The sequence below is a fragment of the Telopea speciosissima genome, chromosome 3 (genome assembly GCF_018873765.1).
Source record: "Telopea speciosissima isolate NSW1024214 ecotype Mountain lineage chromosome 3, Tspe_v1, whole genome shotgun sequence".
NCBI lineage: Eukaryota > Viridiplantae > Streptophyta > Magnoliopsida > Proteales > Proteaceae > Telopea > Telopea speciosissima.
This window is the reverse complement of record NC_057918.1, coordinates 65317021-65335930: the sequence shown is the minus strand read 5'-3', so window position 1 is coordinate 65335930 and position 18910 is coordinate 65317021. Positions and strand designations below refer to the sequence as shown.

At 42.1% G+C, this 18910-nt stretch overlaps 1 protein-coding gene across 1 annotated transcript; it reads right to left on the bottom strand.

Annotated features, from left to right (window-relative positions):
* Positions 1-14817: 14817 nt before the first annotated feature.
* Positions 14818-16140, bottom strand: LOC122654005 (glycine-rich cell wall structural protein-like). Its single transcript, XM_043847979.1, has 4 exons — positions 15826-16140; positions 15728-15753; positions 15478-15697; positions 14818-15111 (listed from the first exon to the last, which is right to left on the bottom strand). Exons 1-4 carry the CDS (start codon positions 16127-16129, stop codon positions 14861-14863), a joined length of 801 nt encoding a protein of 266 aa, XP_043703914.1. The 5' UTR covers positions 16130-16140; the 3' UTR covers positions 14818-14860.
* Positions 16141-18910: the final 2770 nt, after the last annotated feature.

The window sequence follows — 18910 nt, the reverse complement described above, 5'->3', positions numbered from 1 at the left end:
AATTCAATTCGTATTCGTATAGGGGTATCCGAATTTTTATTAGAATAATCCAAAAAAAAATTTATCCTATCCATAGAGATATCCAACTAATAAAAAAAATAACTAATGATCTTGAGGGTCTTTGAAGAATCAACATGGTCTAAAGAATGAGGAAATGAGAATTACAACTGAAAGACATGGATTGACAATGAATCATATTCGTTGGGGGGAGGAAAGTCTGGGTTACACAAATCAGAAATGTAAACGGATAGTCAAAAATCCGAATTCAATTCGCATCTGTATCTATATCCATTTAGAGATATCTGTACTCAAGCAGAAATATCCGAATCCAATCACATCCAATCCCTATCCGTTTACATCTCTGGTAAGAAGCTTTCACTTTACTTGGTCTAGAAGAGTGAACTTTAGGTTTTTGAGCAACTTATAAGAATGATTTGGTCAATATGAATCATCACCCTTTGGATTGAAAGTTGGAGGTCTAAATTATATGGCCCACTTTCTCTTTTCCTTTCCTTGTATTATGTTTGGGTGAAAAATTTCCCTCTTCCCAAGCAGAGAATGAATTCCTACTCTTTTTTGTTTTTTTTAAACAAAGATATAAAAAGAATGAATTCCTACATTGTTGGTGAAGAATTGGTTTGGTCATCAAAAACACAAGCAACCCCAATTGACCAAGTCTGAAAATATTGTTTCTTATTGACAATTTAATGGTACCAATGGTTTTAAAATTAGAATTGGATTGGTCAAGTTGGCCTATTCATATCCGAATCGATGATATTGATTCTAAGGTTCTTACGACTACTTCATTGGGGTTTAATTTATTTGAGGGGTTAATTTTAGGGTTTTGGGGATGATTCCACTGATTCCAATCCAATCCGGTCCAAATTGAAGTCGTCAGGGACCGATTTGAACCTGATTTCATGTTTAAAATTCTTGGACCGTACCAATGGGTGAAGCGAACTCCGTCCTTATGATTATTTCAACCACTAAGCCATTTTGTCCGTTTATTGATTTTTCTTTTTTTGGGAAAGTTTTCTTGCATCGTGGGATTAGGAAAAAAATAAAAAATACATCCATCAAGGGTCATAAATGTCTATCCTTATTGTACAAGGTCAATAATACCCTTGTACTATTCCCTAGTACTCTCTACCCTCTATCCTCTACACACCATCCAAACTCCCTTGACTTTGGTTGAAAGAAAACCATCCCCCTTTTTTAGTTTTATGGATTTTCTGATTGTTGACTTATTGACACAATTTCTATTTGAATATTTTTTGGGTTAAATAGGCATACCCGCTTAAAATGGAGCCAATATTCCTCATGCACCCCTAAGATTCTGACAATTTCACATGCACCCCTTGAAAATTCTACGTACATCCCCTACTTTTCAACCTAAAACTATTTAAGTTCACCTCGTTAATTTCAGGCGTTAAATGCTAACGTGAAGAAGGTAATGTATAATTATACCCTTTCTAGGGTTTAATTACCAAAATGCCCTTAAGTTAAAAACAAAATGGACAGAAGTTGAAAAAGCAAAATGCCAAAATCACCCTGTCTCCCTTTCCCTTTCTCCCTTGAATAAGAAGGCTTTGGGTTCAGAGTTGGAGCTGGAGCAGGAATGGGTTTGGGTTCGCTAAAGTCGAACCACTTGATTTTCTATGTCGGAGGAAGAGAAATCTTCAGCGATGGTCGATGAGAAGCAGATCTTGGAGTGTTCGATTTCGTCAATTCGATAGTTTGAGGTTTGGCCTCATATTGCAAGAAACCATTTTGATAATTAGTACTGAAAGAGAACATATTGACATCTCCACTCTCCTGTTTTCCGCTGAGGTCTATATAATCTAACACTGATATTTCTGAATCTGGAACCAGAGGTTTCGACGACACCGGAGATATAAAGATGCCATCAAACACCTTTGTTTCGAGCTTAGGAGGAGGTAGAGATCCAGAGCTCACTGTTCCAGAACAGAGTGAATAGGATTCTACTGCTTTCTCTCTCAAGCATCCATTTAAGCCATTTAAGCCCACTCCGTTAATTCCGCTTACTCCCCCTACTTTTCCCCATAAGATTCAATGTTTAGGAATAATCTCACATTGATGAAGTTTTTGACCTTTGATCATTTCATATGCTAGATAGCTTAATCTTTTGGGTAACATAACTCAACTTGCTATGGAACCCTATTCTTCCTACGCATGAGCCATCATAATATTGACTACTCATGGAATTGCAAGAGATATCTTATGGTCTCTCAAACCTGAAAAATATTACATCGATGTCATCTTTTGGTTTTAGAGCGCTTACTTAGCTTTATTTGAAATGTGATCAGGGGACCTAAGGGATCTACTTCTCCATAAAATTCGATTCTTATCTAATTTGGTAATTTTAATTTAGATCTTGTGTAAATAGGTCCATCTACACAGACATGAAGGGGCATTTTCCCCTCAACAACAACATGTTGGTCAAACAACGGTCCAGGGATCAAACCATGGTTCCCTAGGGAGACCAAGATATTTATCCTCAGGGTTTTGCACGCCCTGGGTTAGCCCATGGTGTCCCATGGGTGCCCCATTTAATTTTTAGGGCTTCCCATGGTCGCCCATGAGAACCCTGGTGCATCCCTGTTAGGGTTTCTCCTTCCCTCATGTATCCCATAAAATTTATTATCATAGTAGGGACGAAGAAACTCATCCCTAGTCCATCACATGGCAAGGGGGATCCATCCCTAACTCGAATGCGCAGTGAAAAAGTTCGATTCGAGTTTCTTTCGCATGCCATAAATATTAATAATCAATAAACTGAAGGAATTAATAAAGAACTGCTAACTTGGTGAGCCTCAAGTGTTGCTCCTCCAATAGACAGTGGTTCTTCCTCCCGTGAGCGCTCCAAGCAAACAGATTTGAACCTCCAATGGTGCTACCAAGGTTCTACACGTCAATCCCAGATGCCCTCAAACTCTTCAGCATAGATCTAGGGTTTCACAAACCCTAATTCTCAAACATAGGTGAGAGAAGCAAGAAGAAGAAGAGAGATCATAAGAGTGAGAGAGAGAAATCAAAAACGTAGGAGAGAGAGTGTCTGCTCCAAAAACATGGAGAGCTTCTCTCTTCTGCGTTTTATGGTCCCTTATTTATAATAATAGGGTTTAATTAAATCCTAGATAGATTTAATAGAGCCCTAGTGAGAGTCTGACTCTCTCTCTCTCAGTCTGGCAGTTCCGTTTAAACTCAAAGTGCTACACAGGTGAAGAAGCAGAATCTAATAGGAAAAGTATTAATTAGATTCTTTATTTAATTATTAATGGATAATTACAATTAGCACCAAATCCATTAATTAAATAAAGAGCCAATTAAATTAACAAATTCCAAATAACTCCCTATATGATAACAATTTATCATATACAACCCACCCACTAATCAACACCATCATTATGGAATCTAGGGCATGTACACATGTACTGCCAAACCCCAATCCATAGTACATGTCCATCTAAGAGCGTCTGTGCATCCGATCGGGTCTTGCAAAACTCGATAAAACACTTTATTTGAAATAACTATAAATAATGTATCATTTTATGTAAAATAAATTTTGCAAAACCATTTCCAAAACGGTACTGGATCTAGATTCTGATCCTAGTATGCACAGACAGTCTCTATCTTGGTGTTCCCCAATCGGGCAATGGTGACCGTGTTGGATAACTCCTTCACTCACAAAGTGTTCACGAATTCCCAGAACACCGGCTTTGACTCGCTTGAGTCTCAGTCATTGATGAACCAAAGAATGCGATCACACTTTGCAGTGACAGGGTTCCCTCAAGTACAGGGTGTTGGTGACACATGTCTATCCCTTCCTACATCTGGCAGTAATACATGAGGGAATCGACAAAGTAGATTCTGTGCCGATGCACACATCAAACATGTGAGCACTCACATTCGTACCCTGACATCACATGTCTAGGCATACCTAATGCGACGACCATATGATAAGGGTGCCCAGCCTAAACCCTAGTCGTGACTACCATTTTAAGTATAACTTATGGACTCATAATGCTCAAAAAGTTTATATCGCATGTGACAATATTAAACTAAAATGTATAAATGTTCAATACAAAGGTGAACCAGGTTAAACCGGACCAAACCGGGTTTGATGAACACACACTTGTCCAACACAACAATAATACATCTAATTCTGCCATGTGGAAGGGTCAAATGACAAATCCAACCATTAGATACCTAAGAGATCGATGATTTAGATAAGCCACACACACCTACTGGTACTCTGATCACTACTGTACCTAATCTCTTTAATTTTTCAAGGTTTTTGTTTTGCCATATGGCAAATCGTGATTAGGCTTAAACTTAACATATGAATTGATCTAGGATATTTTATTTTTTTTGGCTTCTTTTTTTTCAAAGATTGAGTCTCTTATGCCCTCCTTCCTATAGAAAGTTCTTAATAATTCAAATTTTCTGCACCCCTTGAGTTGGGCCATGATTTTGTCTTCCAAAAAAGGAGGGGGGTTTGGGCCTCCATAGAATTAAGGAAGTCAATATTGTTGGCATTGTTAAGCTTATTTAAAAGATTGCTGCTAAATAGAAGAGAATTTGGGTTGATTGGATTTACTCTAGATATCTCAAAGAAGATTCCATCTTGACTATTCCTAACACTATGGATGCTTCTTAGGCTTGGAGGAAAATCCTGAAATACATGTTCCATGTTTCTGATCATATCCAGACTTCCTATCTGTAGTTTGATAATTGGCATTCTATAGTATGTTAATTACAAAATATGATGACAAAATTATGAATGATACAAGTTCAAATAGGTTCTCTAAGGTTTCCTCCATTCTTCGAGATGGGGTTTGGAATACTGGCCCTAGCATTTTCCATTCTCTCATTAAGTCTTGGAGTAAGCTTCCGAATTTCCGTTTGAGACCCAAAAGTAGTGGGCATTTGTTCAATGGGTTGCTAACTCTTCAAAAAAATTTCTTCTACTGCTTGGAATTTGGTAAGGTCAAAAGCTCCTCATGTTCTCTGGTTTAGGATGGTTTGTTTTAGCTCGATGATTCCAAAACATTCATTTACTGTTTGGAGAGCTATGACCAATTCTCTTCCAACTCAAGAGTTTATTTTCCATCGGAATCTGTCAATTCCAAATTGTTGTCTTTGTTAGAATTCCATTAAAAGTGTTAACAATTTATTCTTTTCCTATCCTTTGTCCAAGTCCATTTGGGGAGGTATCCTTAGAAAATTATTGTCTACTCATTGAATTATCCTTCCCTTTGATAGAGAATGCAATTGGATCTCGAACACTTTTAATAGTAAAATTACTTGTGACATTCTTGTTAAGTTGGTTAATAGTATAGTGATTTATCATATTTGGTATAAAAGAAAAAGGGAAATTTATGAAACACCCCCTAAAAATGGGGCGATACTCAGATCACTCCCTCTACACTAACGGTGTTAGTTTGCTGTTAATTATTGTTGTAAAAGGACTATTTTAGCCTTGTACTAAAACCTTAGAATTAAATTTACAATACTACCCTTTCCTTCATCTTCAACCTAAAATACCCCACCCTTTCCTCTCTCTCCTCTCTTCTCCCTCGCCGGCCAGTAGCCCCCCACCCTCCCCTGCTCTGCAACTTGCCCGAGGCTCCTCCGTTCTCCTCTGGTTTTCATTCTGTGTAGAGCTTGAAAGAGGGAAGCGAGAGAGGGGCTTTCCATTTCATGAGAGAGAGAGATGTGGCCACTGCAACTCTTGGAAGAACGGCTACAGTGACTTGTGCCCCAGCTCTCACCCCCACCCCACCAGGTGCTCAAATTTCATCTATGTTTACCTAGGGTTCCAGCGAATAGAGAGGGAAATAAGGTGCAATTTACTCAGATGAACACATCTAGGGGAAGATAAATATAAGATCTCACACTAGGGAAACCCATTTGGAATTATGGATTGTACTGATGAAGGACATACTGGGCAAAAGTTCACATTGGTTTAAGAAAATTGGTTTTAAAAAAAAAAAAAAGAGTAGAAATCGAGAGAGGGAAGATGACTTGCAGGTTAATTGATTTAAGACTATTGGTTTTTAAAAAAAAAAAAAAAGAGTAGAAATTGAGAGAAGGGAGATGACTTGTAGGTTAATTGATTTAAGACAATTGGTTTTTAAAAAAATAAAAAGAAAGGAAGAGGGAAGGGGTCTCCTCTGGTTTTCGTTTTCTCTAGAGCTTGAAATCGAGAGAGGGAAGAGGCCGGGGGTTCTCCTCCGTTCTCCTCTGGTTTTCATTCTGTATAGAGCTTGAAAGAGGAAGCCAGAGAGGGGCTATCCATTGGTCGATTGGGTGGTTGCTAGTTGAAGCCCACGCCCCTGATTTCCTGAGTGACGATGAGACGGAGAATAGTTTCGCCGTGCTGTTTCCATGCTATGGCCATGGCCGGAGAGAGCTGGTGGAGGTCAACAGCCCCAAGACCCAGTTTTTGGGTGCAACTGCAAGCCATTTTTGGATTGCGAGGAAGAAGACCACGGTGACTCGTCTACTTGAGATTGAGTTACAGGTCAAGTGAGGAAGAGAGTGTGAAGAAGAAGATAGATTTTGGGGTTTGTAGATTAAAGGGTAAAATAGTAATTATATACTGGTCAAGGGTAGTTTAGGGTTTTAAATAAATTTAACTATTTGACTTCATCAGTTAACTAACGGTAGGGACTAATCTGAGTATAGGGCTCTAATGTAGGGGGTGATCTGAGTATTTTTAAATAAGAGGGGGTGATCTGAGTATCGGTCTATTTTTAGGGGGTGTTTCATAAATTTCTCAAAGAAAAAAGAGAAGGTGGACTTCCTATTTGCACACTATCGAGCAGATTTGAGACACTATTTCTTTTGAGATCAGAAACAAATTCTCCACAGATGTGTTGTTTGTCCAATTACTAGTAGAAAACCTCTTATTCCCCCTAGTTTTGTTGTATCATTAGTTCTTTTGTGTGCTTGTTTCTGCCCCTCCCCTATTTTTCAAATATTTTTCTCTCTTCCCTAACCCCTTTCTATCCCTCTCTTCTTGGGACTATGTTGTTTCGTTAGGGCCGATTTGATTAATGGGGTTTTGATGGGGTGGGATTGTGGGGGTGGAATAGATGTACAAACTTTCCCATCCCAATGGGATGTTACAACGTTTGGTTGTTGGGGTGGGATTTTGGGTTAGAAAAAAAACATAAAGCACTTTTCCTATTGGCCCACGTGGCTAGCGTTTTCTCCCACCCCATCCCTCACAAAAGTCCCACAAATCTAGGGATTTTGCCAAACAGAATGGATGTGCCAATGGGGGGGGGAGGAGGAGGAAGAAGACGAAGATGAATGTGAAGGGACAATCTACTAACGTTACCTTACAGACCTCAATGAGAAACAATTTCTAAAACGGACACTTCTTTATTTATCCGGTGCACTGACTCTCATGTTTGTTATGTGTTGGTCTATGTCGACGACATCCTGGTGACTAGCAGTGATCATTCTGCCATCCCTGCTCTTCTGCATAAATTATCGAGCGAATTCTCTCTTAAAGACCTGGGTCCTCTACACTTTTTCTTAGGGATTGAGGCCAAAACCCACAAACGTGGCCTTCTCCTATCTCAGTCCCGCTACATTTGGATCTCTTACGGCGTATCGGTATGGTTGATTGTAAACCGGTCAAAATGCCTATGTCAACCATAAAGGATTCAGACTTAGGGGGTGCTCCACACGACAGTCCTACGGAGTATTGTTCAATTGCTGGGGTGCTGCAATATGTGACCCTCACTCGCCCGGATGTAACCTTTGGTGTTAATCGTGCATGTCAGTACATGTACGCCCTACCAAAAATCACTGGCTACTTGTGAAGCAGATTCTCTGCTACCTCAAATGTTAAATCCGTGCCCAAAACCCAGTTTGAAACCTGATCTGACCACCGATTTGGTTTGAACCTTTTGTGTAGACCCGGGAGCGAAGTACACTCGTGAACTGTGGGTCATAATACTCAAGCCATCACACAAGATTGTCAACCACGAAATGGGAGAAGTTGTCGAGGAAAGATTCACCGTCAGAGACAAGGGGGAAAATCGTCCACAAAAGCATATTCTTGGAATTCCCTTATGATGGGGATTTATGGGGCCCACACCTGAATCGCCCTTATCCACTTAGCGATGACTGGGAGTAAGTCACTATCTGAGTAACTCATGCCTATGCATGACCATTAATAAGCATAAGAACTAGAATGGGCTTAGGCTTAGGACCTTAGCCTCTTTCTATTTGTAACTAGAACTTAGGCCATGGGCCATGGGCCCAAGTGGATCCAATGGCCCAATGACTTAAACTAGACCTTAGGCTTTCACCTAACCAAATAAGCCCCTAAGCAAATGGTCCTAAAGACTTAAGACTAACCAAACATGACCGAAGACTAAAGTGAGGTAAATAGGGGTCAAACTACTATTCACCTCACAATAGAAAACCTAAATTGTGGAGAAGAAATGAGAGAAGGAAAGAAAGAAGAAGAAGAAAGGAGAGAGGTGGAACTCAAGCTCGCTCTCCTACCTTGGTGAGCATTCTCTCTCTCTCTCTCTCTCTCTCACATTTCGTAATTTTTAGACCTAGGGTTTGGAATTATGAGCCATGAATGCTTCATCTACCCTAATGGAAAGGCCATTAATGGCTAATCTTTGAAGCTTAATTATAAAGACACGTAATCCTACCTTGAACCCCCTTTCACCCTTTCTCCATTTATGAACCCTAAGTTGGGGATTCACCTCCATTTATGGGTTTCACCAACCCTCATGGAAGACCATAGAGGTGTGGTTTGTGGGTTGTTAAATAACATTGATTAAAGACCCTTTCAAAACCCCAATACCCAAACCCATGAGTTTCCTTTCCATATGTATTTTAATGGAGGAAAACCTAATCGATCATGGGGTTTACAAACCCATGTTGGGTGTGTGCTATGGCACCTTGGTTGGAGTTGTTCTCATGGCCAAAGAGACCCCTAAAAACCCCTAAGAATACCCCATTTTAGCCCAAGACTTTGGGGCTGCAAAAGCATTTTCGAAATGGCATGAACAACAAGACCGGCACATGGACAGGCACATGCAAGTGCTAGTCCCTGAGAAACTAGATCTACCGGTGGGAAGTTCGAGAGGGACAGACACATGGACAGACACATGCAAGTGCCAGTCCCTGAGAAACTAAATCTGCCAGTCCTGAGAGGGACAGACACATGGACAAACACATGCAAGTGTCAGTCCCTAAAAACCTAGATCTGCCGGTGGGAAGTGCGAGAGGGACAGACACATGGACAGGCACATAGATAGGCACATGATATAGCCTTGTTGTATGTGCCGGTCCCCTATTTTAGCCTTGTTCGATAACTTATGGGGCCCAACTCTTCTAGCCCTAAGGCACTAATCTCTCCCCACGTGGTACACCCTCTTTAGGTTGACTGACCGGGCTCGGGGGCGTATTAGTACGTGGGACAGTGTACTTGGCATCGAACGCCGATTTGAAGAACTCCGTACTGACAATTGACTGAGAATCAAGGTGAGTGAGTTAAGCAAATGTCTTAATTTATCGAATATTTATGTATCGTGTCTTGCGAATGCTATTCATGCATGTGTGCTATAATATATAATTATTGGTAAGATATAGGATGATAAGATATAAGACGATATAAATATTTAGATGTTGATAGGACTTTACATTCTTGTCATGCGATATTATTTATTTTATTGCACTATGGTACGAATGGTATTGGATTTAGTTATGGGACTCGGGTGCCGATTGGTGCTGGACCTGGGGATTCCATAATATGGACTCACTCATGGCATGTAGATCTAGGGCTTCGGAAGCGGGATCCAAGTGCCGGTGGGTGCTGGGCTTGAGATTGTCGTACTTGAAATTGCATTAGAGTTGTCCATTGCATTAGGTGAAAACGGGATGATGACCGATCGACTACCTTCGGTATTCACATCTCGTACTTGTATATGTACGTATGGACTCGAGGGGCGAGAGGATAGCCGACCGATCGTATTTTAGTATCTATGGACTAGGCCTCTGGCCTATGCACATGCGTACCTCACTCATACAATAGGTGAATGCTGGCTAGGATAAATGTTTACCTAGTACTATGACCCTTACTGACAGGGGGTTAGGTGTCGGTCAAATCCGTGGGTTTCGACCGTTATTCGGGTATACCCACCCGGGATGTTCGGGCACTGACCATATTTTGGGCCGAATGCCAAGATGGGATTTGACTTGGGGGTTTGCGTATATCTCTTGGTGGAGACCGGTACGACAGGCTTTCAGTGCAACTCGGGTTTGTCATTGCCGGTATACCATCTGTTTATGGTATCGATGTCGAGGATGCTACCTAAGGTGTTGCTATAGTACTATACCTGACTTAGTTGTGTGTTAGGTGGATAACAGTAAAACTATACATCATCATTCATTCATATAGCATGATTGTAAATTATATGTGATGTACGGTCTACCTTGGTGGTATGGGACACCTTGGTATCCGTCCATCATATATGGTCTGCAGTCAACCCCATTCATTACTATTATTGTGTATGCTTGTGTGGCTTAGCCACTCATTGGGCTCAGTTGGAGCTCACTCCTCGAGGAAACATATTTTTAGTTGATGCAGGTACATTTGAGCAGAATGGCGCAGAGTTCAAGACTCCTGAAGAAGGTCATGAAGAGTGGTGGACTCCGGAGTATGAGGATCATGGACTGGAGTGCTACTGTGAGATGTGTTCCACGAGGGAATAGTGATTCTTGGCTGGTGGCCATCTTTTGTTACACTTTGATAAACTATCTTTTGATTCAAAGGTGTATTCTTTTTATTCCTTTCTTGATAGGTGTATTTATTATATAGTGATGATACATAGATCCTGATTAGAACGAATTGTACTTGAAGGGGTAAACTTGAATAGACAATATTTTATATGCTATCACCTAGCTTCTGCTAACTCTGATGTTATTAATATTAATCATTTCCTTTTACATATTATTTGTCGTTGTGAATGAATTAATCTTGGTTACTGCATCAGTGATTCTGGTGGTTGGAGAGCGTAGTTGTATGCTCCGGTTGCATTTCCCGTGGTTCAGGGATGGGGGTGTGACATCAAAAGTACTCATAGTCATGGCCTTCTCTTAGAGCATTCTTCTTCTCGCCGCTTACAGGCTTTTTCAGATGCCGATTGGGCTGGTGATGGTGATGATCGCAAATCTACAGGTGGTTATGCAATTTTCCTTGGGCCGAACTTGATTTCCTAGACCCCGCGGAAACAACGTACTGTTGCTAACTCTTGCACAGAGGCCGAGTACAAAGCCTTGGTCGATGCCTCTGCGGAATTGCTTTAGCTCGAATCTTTATTTTTAGAACTCGACTTTCCTCTTAATGGCCCTCCTGTGTTATGGTGCAACAATATTGGCGCAACATATTTGTCAGCCGACCCGGTGTTTCATGCTCGTACCAAACACGTTAGGATTGCTTTTCATTTTGTTCGTGATCCTGTGGTCAAGAAGCAACTTCAGATGCAATTTATCTCCATCCATGATTAGTTGGCCGACATGTTTACAAATCCATTTGCTACGGCTCGTTTTGAATTCTTGAGATACAAGTTGAAGATTCGGTTGCCCGATTCTCCACCTTAAGGGAGTGTATTGAGGATATGATTCTCTCCTCCATGTACAACTCAATCTTCTATTTGAGGCAACCTATATCAACATGTAAAAAATATGATCACACATGATATCGATTCTGTCTTTGAATAGAAGTCTCTCTGTAATCTTACCCTAAATGTAAATCTAATATTCTGTGAATCTTTATTTCCTTGTACAGTTTAATTTCTTGTATTCTGTATTTATATTCCACTATTGAGGAATCACAGTCAAAGAATGATACCACATTAGGTTCGGATTTGAATCACACTATCACTTAATGGAACCAAACCAAATAACCGAAACCGAACCGATTGACACCCTTATGTCAAACCCATCAGTCTTTGTCATGTATCCTATAAAATTATAACCAAAATCTTGGCTAATAGACTCAAAAGCCTTCTTCCACATTTCTTCTCTCCTACCCAATCTGCCTTTATTAAAGGCCGTCAAATCTCGGACAATATTATCATTGCCCATGAGATTTTCCATTTCTTAAAGAGGAAAAAAAAGGGAAAGATGGGTTATCTGGCTCTGAAATTGGATATGTCGAAGGCATTTGACAGAGTTGAGTGGAGCTTTCTGCTCACCCTTTTTCGCTATCTTAGGTTTCCACCATAGTGGCTCCTTCTCATTTCTACATTACTCAAGTGTTCCTTTTCCATCAAACTACAGGGTAGCTCCTTTGATTACTTCCAACCCACTTGCGGTCTCCGTCAAGGATGTCCACTCAGCCCTTATCTCTTTCTACTTACCATGGACTGTCTATCCTGCTTGCTTCACACCTATAGAGACCTAAATCTATTTAAAGGCATTAAGATCTCCAGGACGGCGCCTGAAATCACCCACCTCTTTTTTGCGGATGACACCCTCCTGTTCTGCTGTGCTACACTGGAGGATGTACACACACTCAAAGCCATCCTTAGCCTTTTTGAATCCCTCTCCGGTCAACAGCTTAACCCCTCCAAGAGTGGAATTTGTTTCAGTCCAAATACCCCTACCCACCTACAACAGGATATTTGCAAGCTTCTTGAAATGGGTGATATGAGCCTTGACTCCAAGTACTTAGGCACCCCGCTGTTCTCTTATCGCTCCAAAGTGAAAAGTCTTACACCAGTCCTACATCGTGTAAAGGCGAAATTGTCTGGATGGAAATGCAATCTCCTTTCTCAGGCCGACAGATTAACACTGATTAAATCAGTTCTTCATTCTATTCCCACCTATCAAATGTCATGTTTCCTTTTCCCTAAGTCTCTTTGCTCTAGACTTGACTCCATTAGTTCGGCCTTCTGGAATGGCACTACAGGAAACCATAAGGCACTCTCTCTTATCTCCTGGAGTTCCATTTGTAAACATAAAAGACTTGGAGGCCTTGGAGTGCGATCACATTGGGATCATAATAGGGCTCTGATTCTAAAATTAACTTGGTGTCTGGTAACTCAACCCATCTCTCTGTGGGCCAAAATTCTTAAGGCAAAATTTTTTCCCCATTCTTCAATTATTAACCCACAAGGTAAGTTGAAAACTGGGTCTTGGTCTTGGAATAGTATACGCTATGTACTGCCCCACTTTAGGAATATGGTACATTGGCATGTTGGGGATGGTTCACGTATCCACATTTAGAACGACCCATGGATCCCCTCAAACTCTTTCACATCCCTCAATCAGGTTGTCCAAGCCAATCCTTTATATAATTTTGTATCGGATCTCATAGTCGGCAGATCATGGAATATACCACTCATTACATCTCTTTCTCACAGGATGTTAGTAAAAACATCCTAGCCATCCCCCTTTCAATCCACTCCCATAATGATCACATCTTCTCCCCATTGTCTAAATCAGATCAACTCTCTACAAAAAAAATTGCTTCCCTCCTTACCTCCCCCACTTACCCGTCCAATTCCCCACAACCATCTCTTTGGAGAATCCTTTGGAAACTAAAGCTCCCACCCAGGTTTAAGATCTTCCTTTGGAGGCTTTTTAGTGATGGTATACCAACTAAAACAAAATTGTTCTGGAAAAAGTTGGACTCGTTTTGTTGTCCGTTCTGTTATGAAGCACCTGAGACCCCTTGGCACCTTTTCCTATCTTGCAATCTCTCAAAAAGAATTTGGGCAGCGGGTCCACTAGGCATTCGCACTGAATATCTTTCAAGCACCTCTCTTTCAGGTTGCTTTCACAATCTGTTAACATCTGCTAACTGTAGTCAAAAGGATCAAGAACGTTTTCTGAGCATGATATGTATCACTCGGTATTTCCTCTGGATGCACCGTAATCAGGTTACCTTCGAACACCAACAGTTTAATCCGAATACTAATTTGTTCAACATCAATAGATGGGTGTTACCCTCATGGAGTTGAACGACCCATCACCACCCCAACTCCCACAACCAACTTCTTCTATACCCTCTATACATTCGGATATGTTACCATTATCCTTTTATTTGGAACTCGGATCAAGGGACACATGTGTCATTGTGTCGGATGGTAGCTACTCCAACTCCTCCTCCTCATTTGGTGGGTGAGGCTATTTGATTATTCATAACCATGAACTATTTGTTTCGGCTATGGGCTGTGGCTTTGTAGGGTCAGCACAAGAAGCGGAACTTCGAGGACTCCAAGCAGGACTCGAAAGGTCACTTTCACTGGACTGTAAAGAGGTAATTATTTGGACAGACTCTCAGCAACTTCGTGATTGGTTATCTGACTCCAATGCGTTCCCCTGGCCATGGGAACTTTTTGCTACTTTGTTTGATGTTTCCCGCTCCCCTTTTTTCCTTTGGTCTGTAATAATTATAAAACAACCTAGAACTTACATACAACCGGTGGATAAGCTTGCTAGATTGGCTAGGACACATAAGTATTCTACAACTTGCATGAACACTGTTGTAAATATTATGTTTAATTAGAAGTTTTATTTTTCACCAAAAAAAAAAAAAAAACAATATAATATGTTTTCAACAGCTTTGTCCCAGCAATGGCAATAGTAGTTTCCTTTCCACACAAAAACAAAAATTTAATAATTTCATTTGCAATACAAAATCAATGGAAAAAGGACAATACAAACTCATGATATTAATTACCATGCAATCCTATGAATAATAAATAATGAATACATGCAAAGTGGTTTTTTTTTTTATGAAGTACATGCAACGTGGTTTCATTAACCATGCAACGGACATCGGTCCAAGCTAGTTACGTCCTCCAATACCACCGCCACCGCCACCACCAAATCCGCCGCCGCCACCAGCACCACCTCCAAACCCACCACCAATTCCTCCACCCTTTCCGAACCCACCACCTATTCCACCACCAGACCCTCCTCCTATTCCACCACCAATTCCCCCACCACCACCATAGCCTCCCCCAACACCACCTCCAAATCCTCCACCCTTACTGATTCCACCTCCAACCCCACCACCTTTACCAATACCTCCACCGAAACCACCACCACCTCCTTTTCCAATGCCACCTCCAAGTCCGCCACCCTTCCCGAATCCACCACCAGCACCACCACCAATTCCGCCACCCTTCCCAAATCCACCACCAGCACCGCCGCCAACCCCACCACCTTTGCCTATTCCACCACCAATTCCGCCACCCTTCCCAAATCCACCACCAGTACCGCCGCCAATCCCACCACCTTTGCCGATTCCACCACCAATTCCGCCACCCTTCCCAAATCCACCACCACCACCGCCGCCAACCCCACCACCTTTGCCGATTCCACCACCACCGCCGCCAACCCCACCACCTTTGCCGATTCCACCACCACCACCGCCGCCAACCCCACCACCTTTGCCGATTCCACCACCACCCTTCCCAAATCCACCCCCAGCTCCGCCACCCTTTCCAATTCCACCACCTACTCCATGACCGTGACCGTGACCATGATCGTGACCCTTCTTGCCAAATCCACCCCCAGCTCCGCCACCCTTTCCGATTCCACCACCAATTCCGTGACCGTGACCCTTGCCGATCCCTCCACCGACTCCTCCTCCCTTACCGAATCCTCCACCTGCACCACCGCCAACTCCTCCTCCCTTGCCGATTCCTCCACCTGCACCACCACCGATTCCACCTCCTTTACCTATTCCACCACCGAGTCCACCACCGTTTCCAAACCCTCCACCAGCACCACCACCGAAACCACCACCTTTGCCAAATCCTCCTCCAGCACCACCACCAAAACCGCCACCTTTGCCGATGCCAGCACCAGGTCCACCACCTTTGCCAAATCCTCCACCAGCTCCACCACCAATGCCATGACCGCCACCGCCACCGAACCCACCACCACCACCACCACCAAAACCGCCACCAAACCCACCTCCTTTTCCGAAGGACAGAAACTTCTTGTCATCGTCTTTCACAGTGGCAACATCTCTAGCAAGAACACCCACAACAAGAACGTTGAAGCAAAGCAGTGACAGAAGAGCAAGAGCCGGAGCTAAGCGTGTCATCTTTCTTGTGTCAGCTCTATCAGTGACTTCACGGTGTTTGTTTGTTTGTTTGATTGAGTGTTTAGAAGACAGAGGACCTCTTTATATAGGGAAGGCTGGGTGGAGACTAGTTAACAGTTGTGTTCCAGTTGGTGGTGGGACACGCACTGCATTAAATGGGCTCAACCACTAACACTGCTGTTGAATCACTGTGTACCTACGCGTGGTTGCAGTTGGAAATCATAATCGATCTGACAATCTTCTTCAATGGCCATGGCGCCATGTCCAGTCCATGATTCTTTGTGTTCTTATTGCTACTTACTATTTATATATATATCAAAATGGGGTTCACACCATAATGATCGAGCTTCTTCCCTCACATGCTCACATGCTCACATGCTCACTTGGTTGGGTGGGAGGTGATCGATCATATGGGTTGTAATTGAGTTTCAAAACACACTCTAAACATTAAGGCTGTGTTTGGTATGCATTCTTGGAATGCATTCTAGGCATCGATTTTGCATTCTCGGACAAAGAAAACAACTATTTTTAACATCCGAGAATGCGAAATCAACCTAGAATGCATACCAAGCACTAGGATCTTTATCCCCTCCAGTTCCCTCCTTGCCCAGCCTAGTTCCCCAGTTCTTCTAACCACCCGGGGGGGCTGGCTGGAATGACCACCCTACCCCTACCCAAACGTTCTGCCTGAGTGGGGTCCACCACCATCCTATTAGACAAACTGGGAACTGGGCTGGGTAGGGAATTGGAGGAGATAATTTTCCCCAAACACTGCCTAAGTCAACTCTAATCACACACTTGTGAGGGCAGGCCTTGGTGCAATGGTAAAAGGTTGCTCCATTGTGACCAAGTGGTCACAGGTTCAAGTCTGGAAACAGTCTCTCTGCGAAAGCAGGGGTGAGGTTGCATACATTATGAGTCTCCCCGGACCTTATTGCAGTGGCGGGAGCCTTGTGCTGGGTATGCCCTTTTGTGACACACTTGTGACTTCTAAAAAATTTCTATTGCTCTTGCCTCTTTGGTAGTTTCCAAGACCCAGTTCCAAAATCAAGTTTAGGGTTGACTAGGTATCATCGTTTAAGAAAATTTTAAGCAAAGCTTATGGTAATCACTCCAGTGTCATGCAGGGATTTAAAAACCGAAATCGATCTAGATCGGCCTGTATCGGACGGATATGCCCCTGGTTTCTTTTAAAAACCAGTCTTCTTTTTTTATCATTACCCTTGGTCCATAGGATCCATCGATATGAGATCGACTGGTGTTTTGTGCCTAATGGGGCCCATTCTAGTTATGGACGCTAGATTGGGCTAGTCTAGTATGAGATAGGTTAAAGGGCTTAATTTAACGCGTTCCATCAACTCTAAAACTTTTGACGTATCTATCAAGTATCTAACATTTGCCCCCTTTCAATACCGATCACTAAAACCATGCTATCATCAATCAAGATTGATAAATAACTCTAAGAATAAGAAGGAGAAAAGGATGGTGGTGGTGGTGACTGGTGAGGAATAAAAGTGGGGTTTGATATTGATGGGAACATTAAAAAGAGTTGGTGTCTTTTGTTACTTAGCATGTGAATGGTAGATGAAGAATTTATTGAAGCTCAAAGCCTTTCTTCTTCTTCCTTCAATTCGTTTTAGACTTACATATATTCAATGTTCATCCTTTCAACAGCTTTAATTTTGAGGTGCACGTAATGACCATGTAGAGGTGGTGATATATAATAAGCAAAGCCCATTTAGTGATTCGATTAATGGTGGTGGTCGTCGAGTCACTTCACTAGTGAGGTCTAGTGGGTTTCACTTATTAGTGTCGATCACCACTTGTTCTTGTGCTCTTCTTCCCTTTATTACATCACCAAATCAGTAGTAGTACTACTATCAACACAGATCTTCTATGGCGCGCTGTCTTGTCCTGCCTGTGCTGTGCAGACACGGGACCACACATAATGACCGTCTTACTCCCGCTCGGGCAAGGCATTCGAGTAGGGGTGCACAAAATTAGCAATGTTTGAATGTATCCTTTTCTCCCTGTCATGATCTCATCTCTGCAGGGAAATGAAATTAAGGTGTTCAGTAAACTATAGATAGGGTCGACCATGTGGCTTACATAACATCGAAACTACTTTTCTGTTGCTCTCTACATTTGTTAAACTGCATAATCTTGTAGACACCACATTTTGACACCTTCTAAGTGTGTCTAGGCAATGATGGTCAAGGACGTAACTCGTGTGGTGACTAAATGGCAAGAATTACCAAATTACCCCTACCCCACTTTTTGTAACCAAACTATCCCAAATAAAGCCTAAACCCCTAACATAGCCGTATTTAACCATTTTAAGTTCACATTTGAAGTTTCACCCAAATCCAACACCTTTCATGAAAATGACCGTTTTGCCCCTGGCACGGTTCTCGGTATCTGGACCACCCGATTTAGTCCGAAATACTTTGGATGACCTCATTTGGTCATATTAAGTTTTCACGTAAAGTTTCGGCCAAATCGGGTAACTTTTGTGAAAATGACCGTTTTGCCCTTGGTATGGTTCTTGGTACCCGAGCCACCCGATGTGACCTAAAATCATTTGGATAACTTTATCTGGTCATATTGTGCTTACACGTAAAATTTCATGTAATTTTGATATCATTTGGACCTTGATCGGTGTGAAACACCATTTATGTGCTTTCCTCGATATCCATGTCATTTTTAGTCAAAATCCGACCATATCTATCACACGGATGAAAAGTACGGGTTGAGACCTTCGCGGAAATATGTGGCGCGTCA

What these genes read in the sequence shown, in the direction of transcription:
- LOC122654005 (XM_043847979.1), bottom strand. Translation starts at nt 16,129, where the DNA reads ATGACACGCTTAGCTCCGGCTCTTGCTCTTCTGTCACTGCTTTGCTTC. An exon ending in TGGAGGAGGATTTGGCAAAG is followed by an intron (nt 15,754 to 15,825) that starts GTGGTGGTTTCG and finishes GAATAGGTAAAG; the next exon opens with GAGGTGGAATCGGTGGTGGT. An exon ending in ATTTGGGAAGGGTGGTGGTG is followed by an intron (nt 15,112 to 15,477) that starts GAATCGGCAAAG and finishes GTGGTGGTGGTT; the next exon opens with TCGGTGGAGGTATTGGTAAA.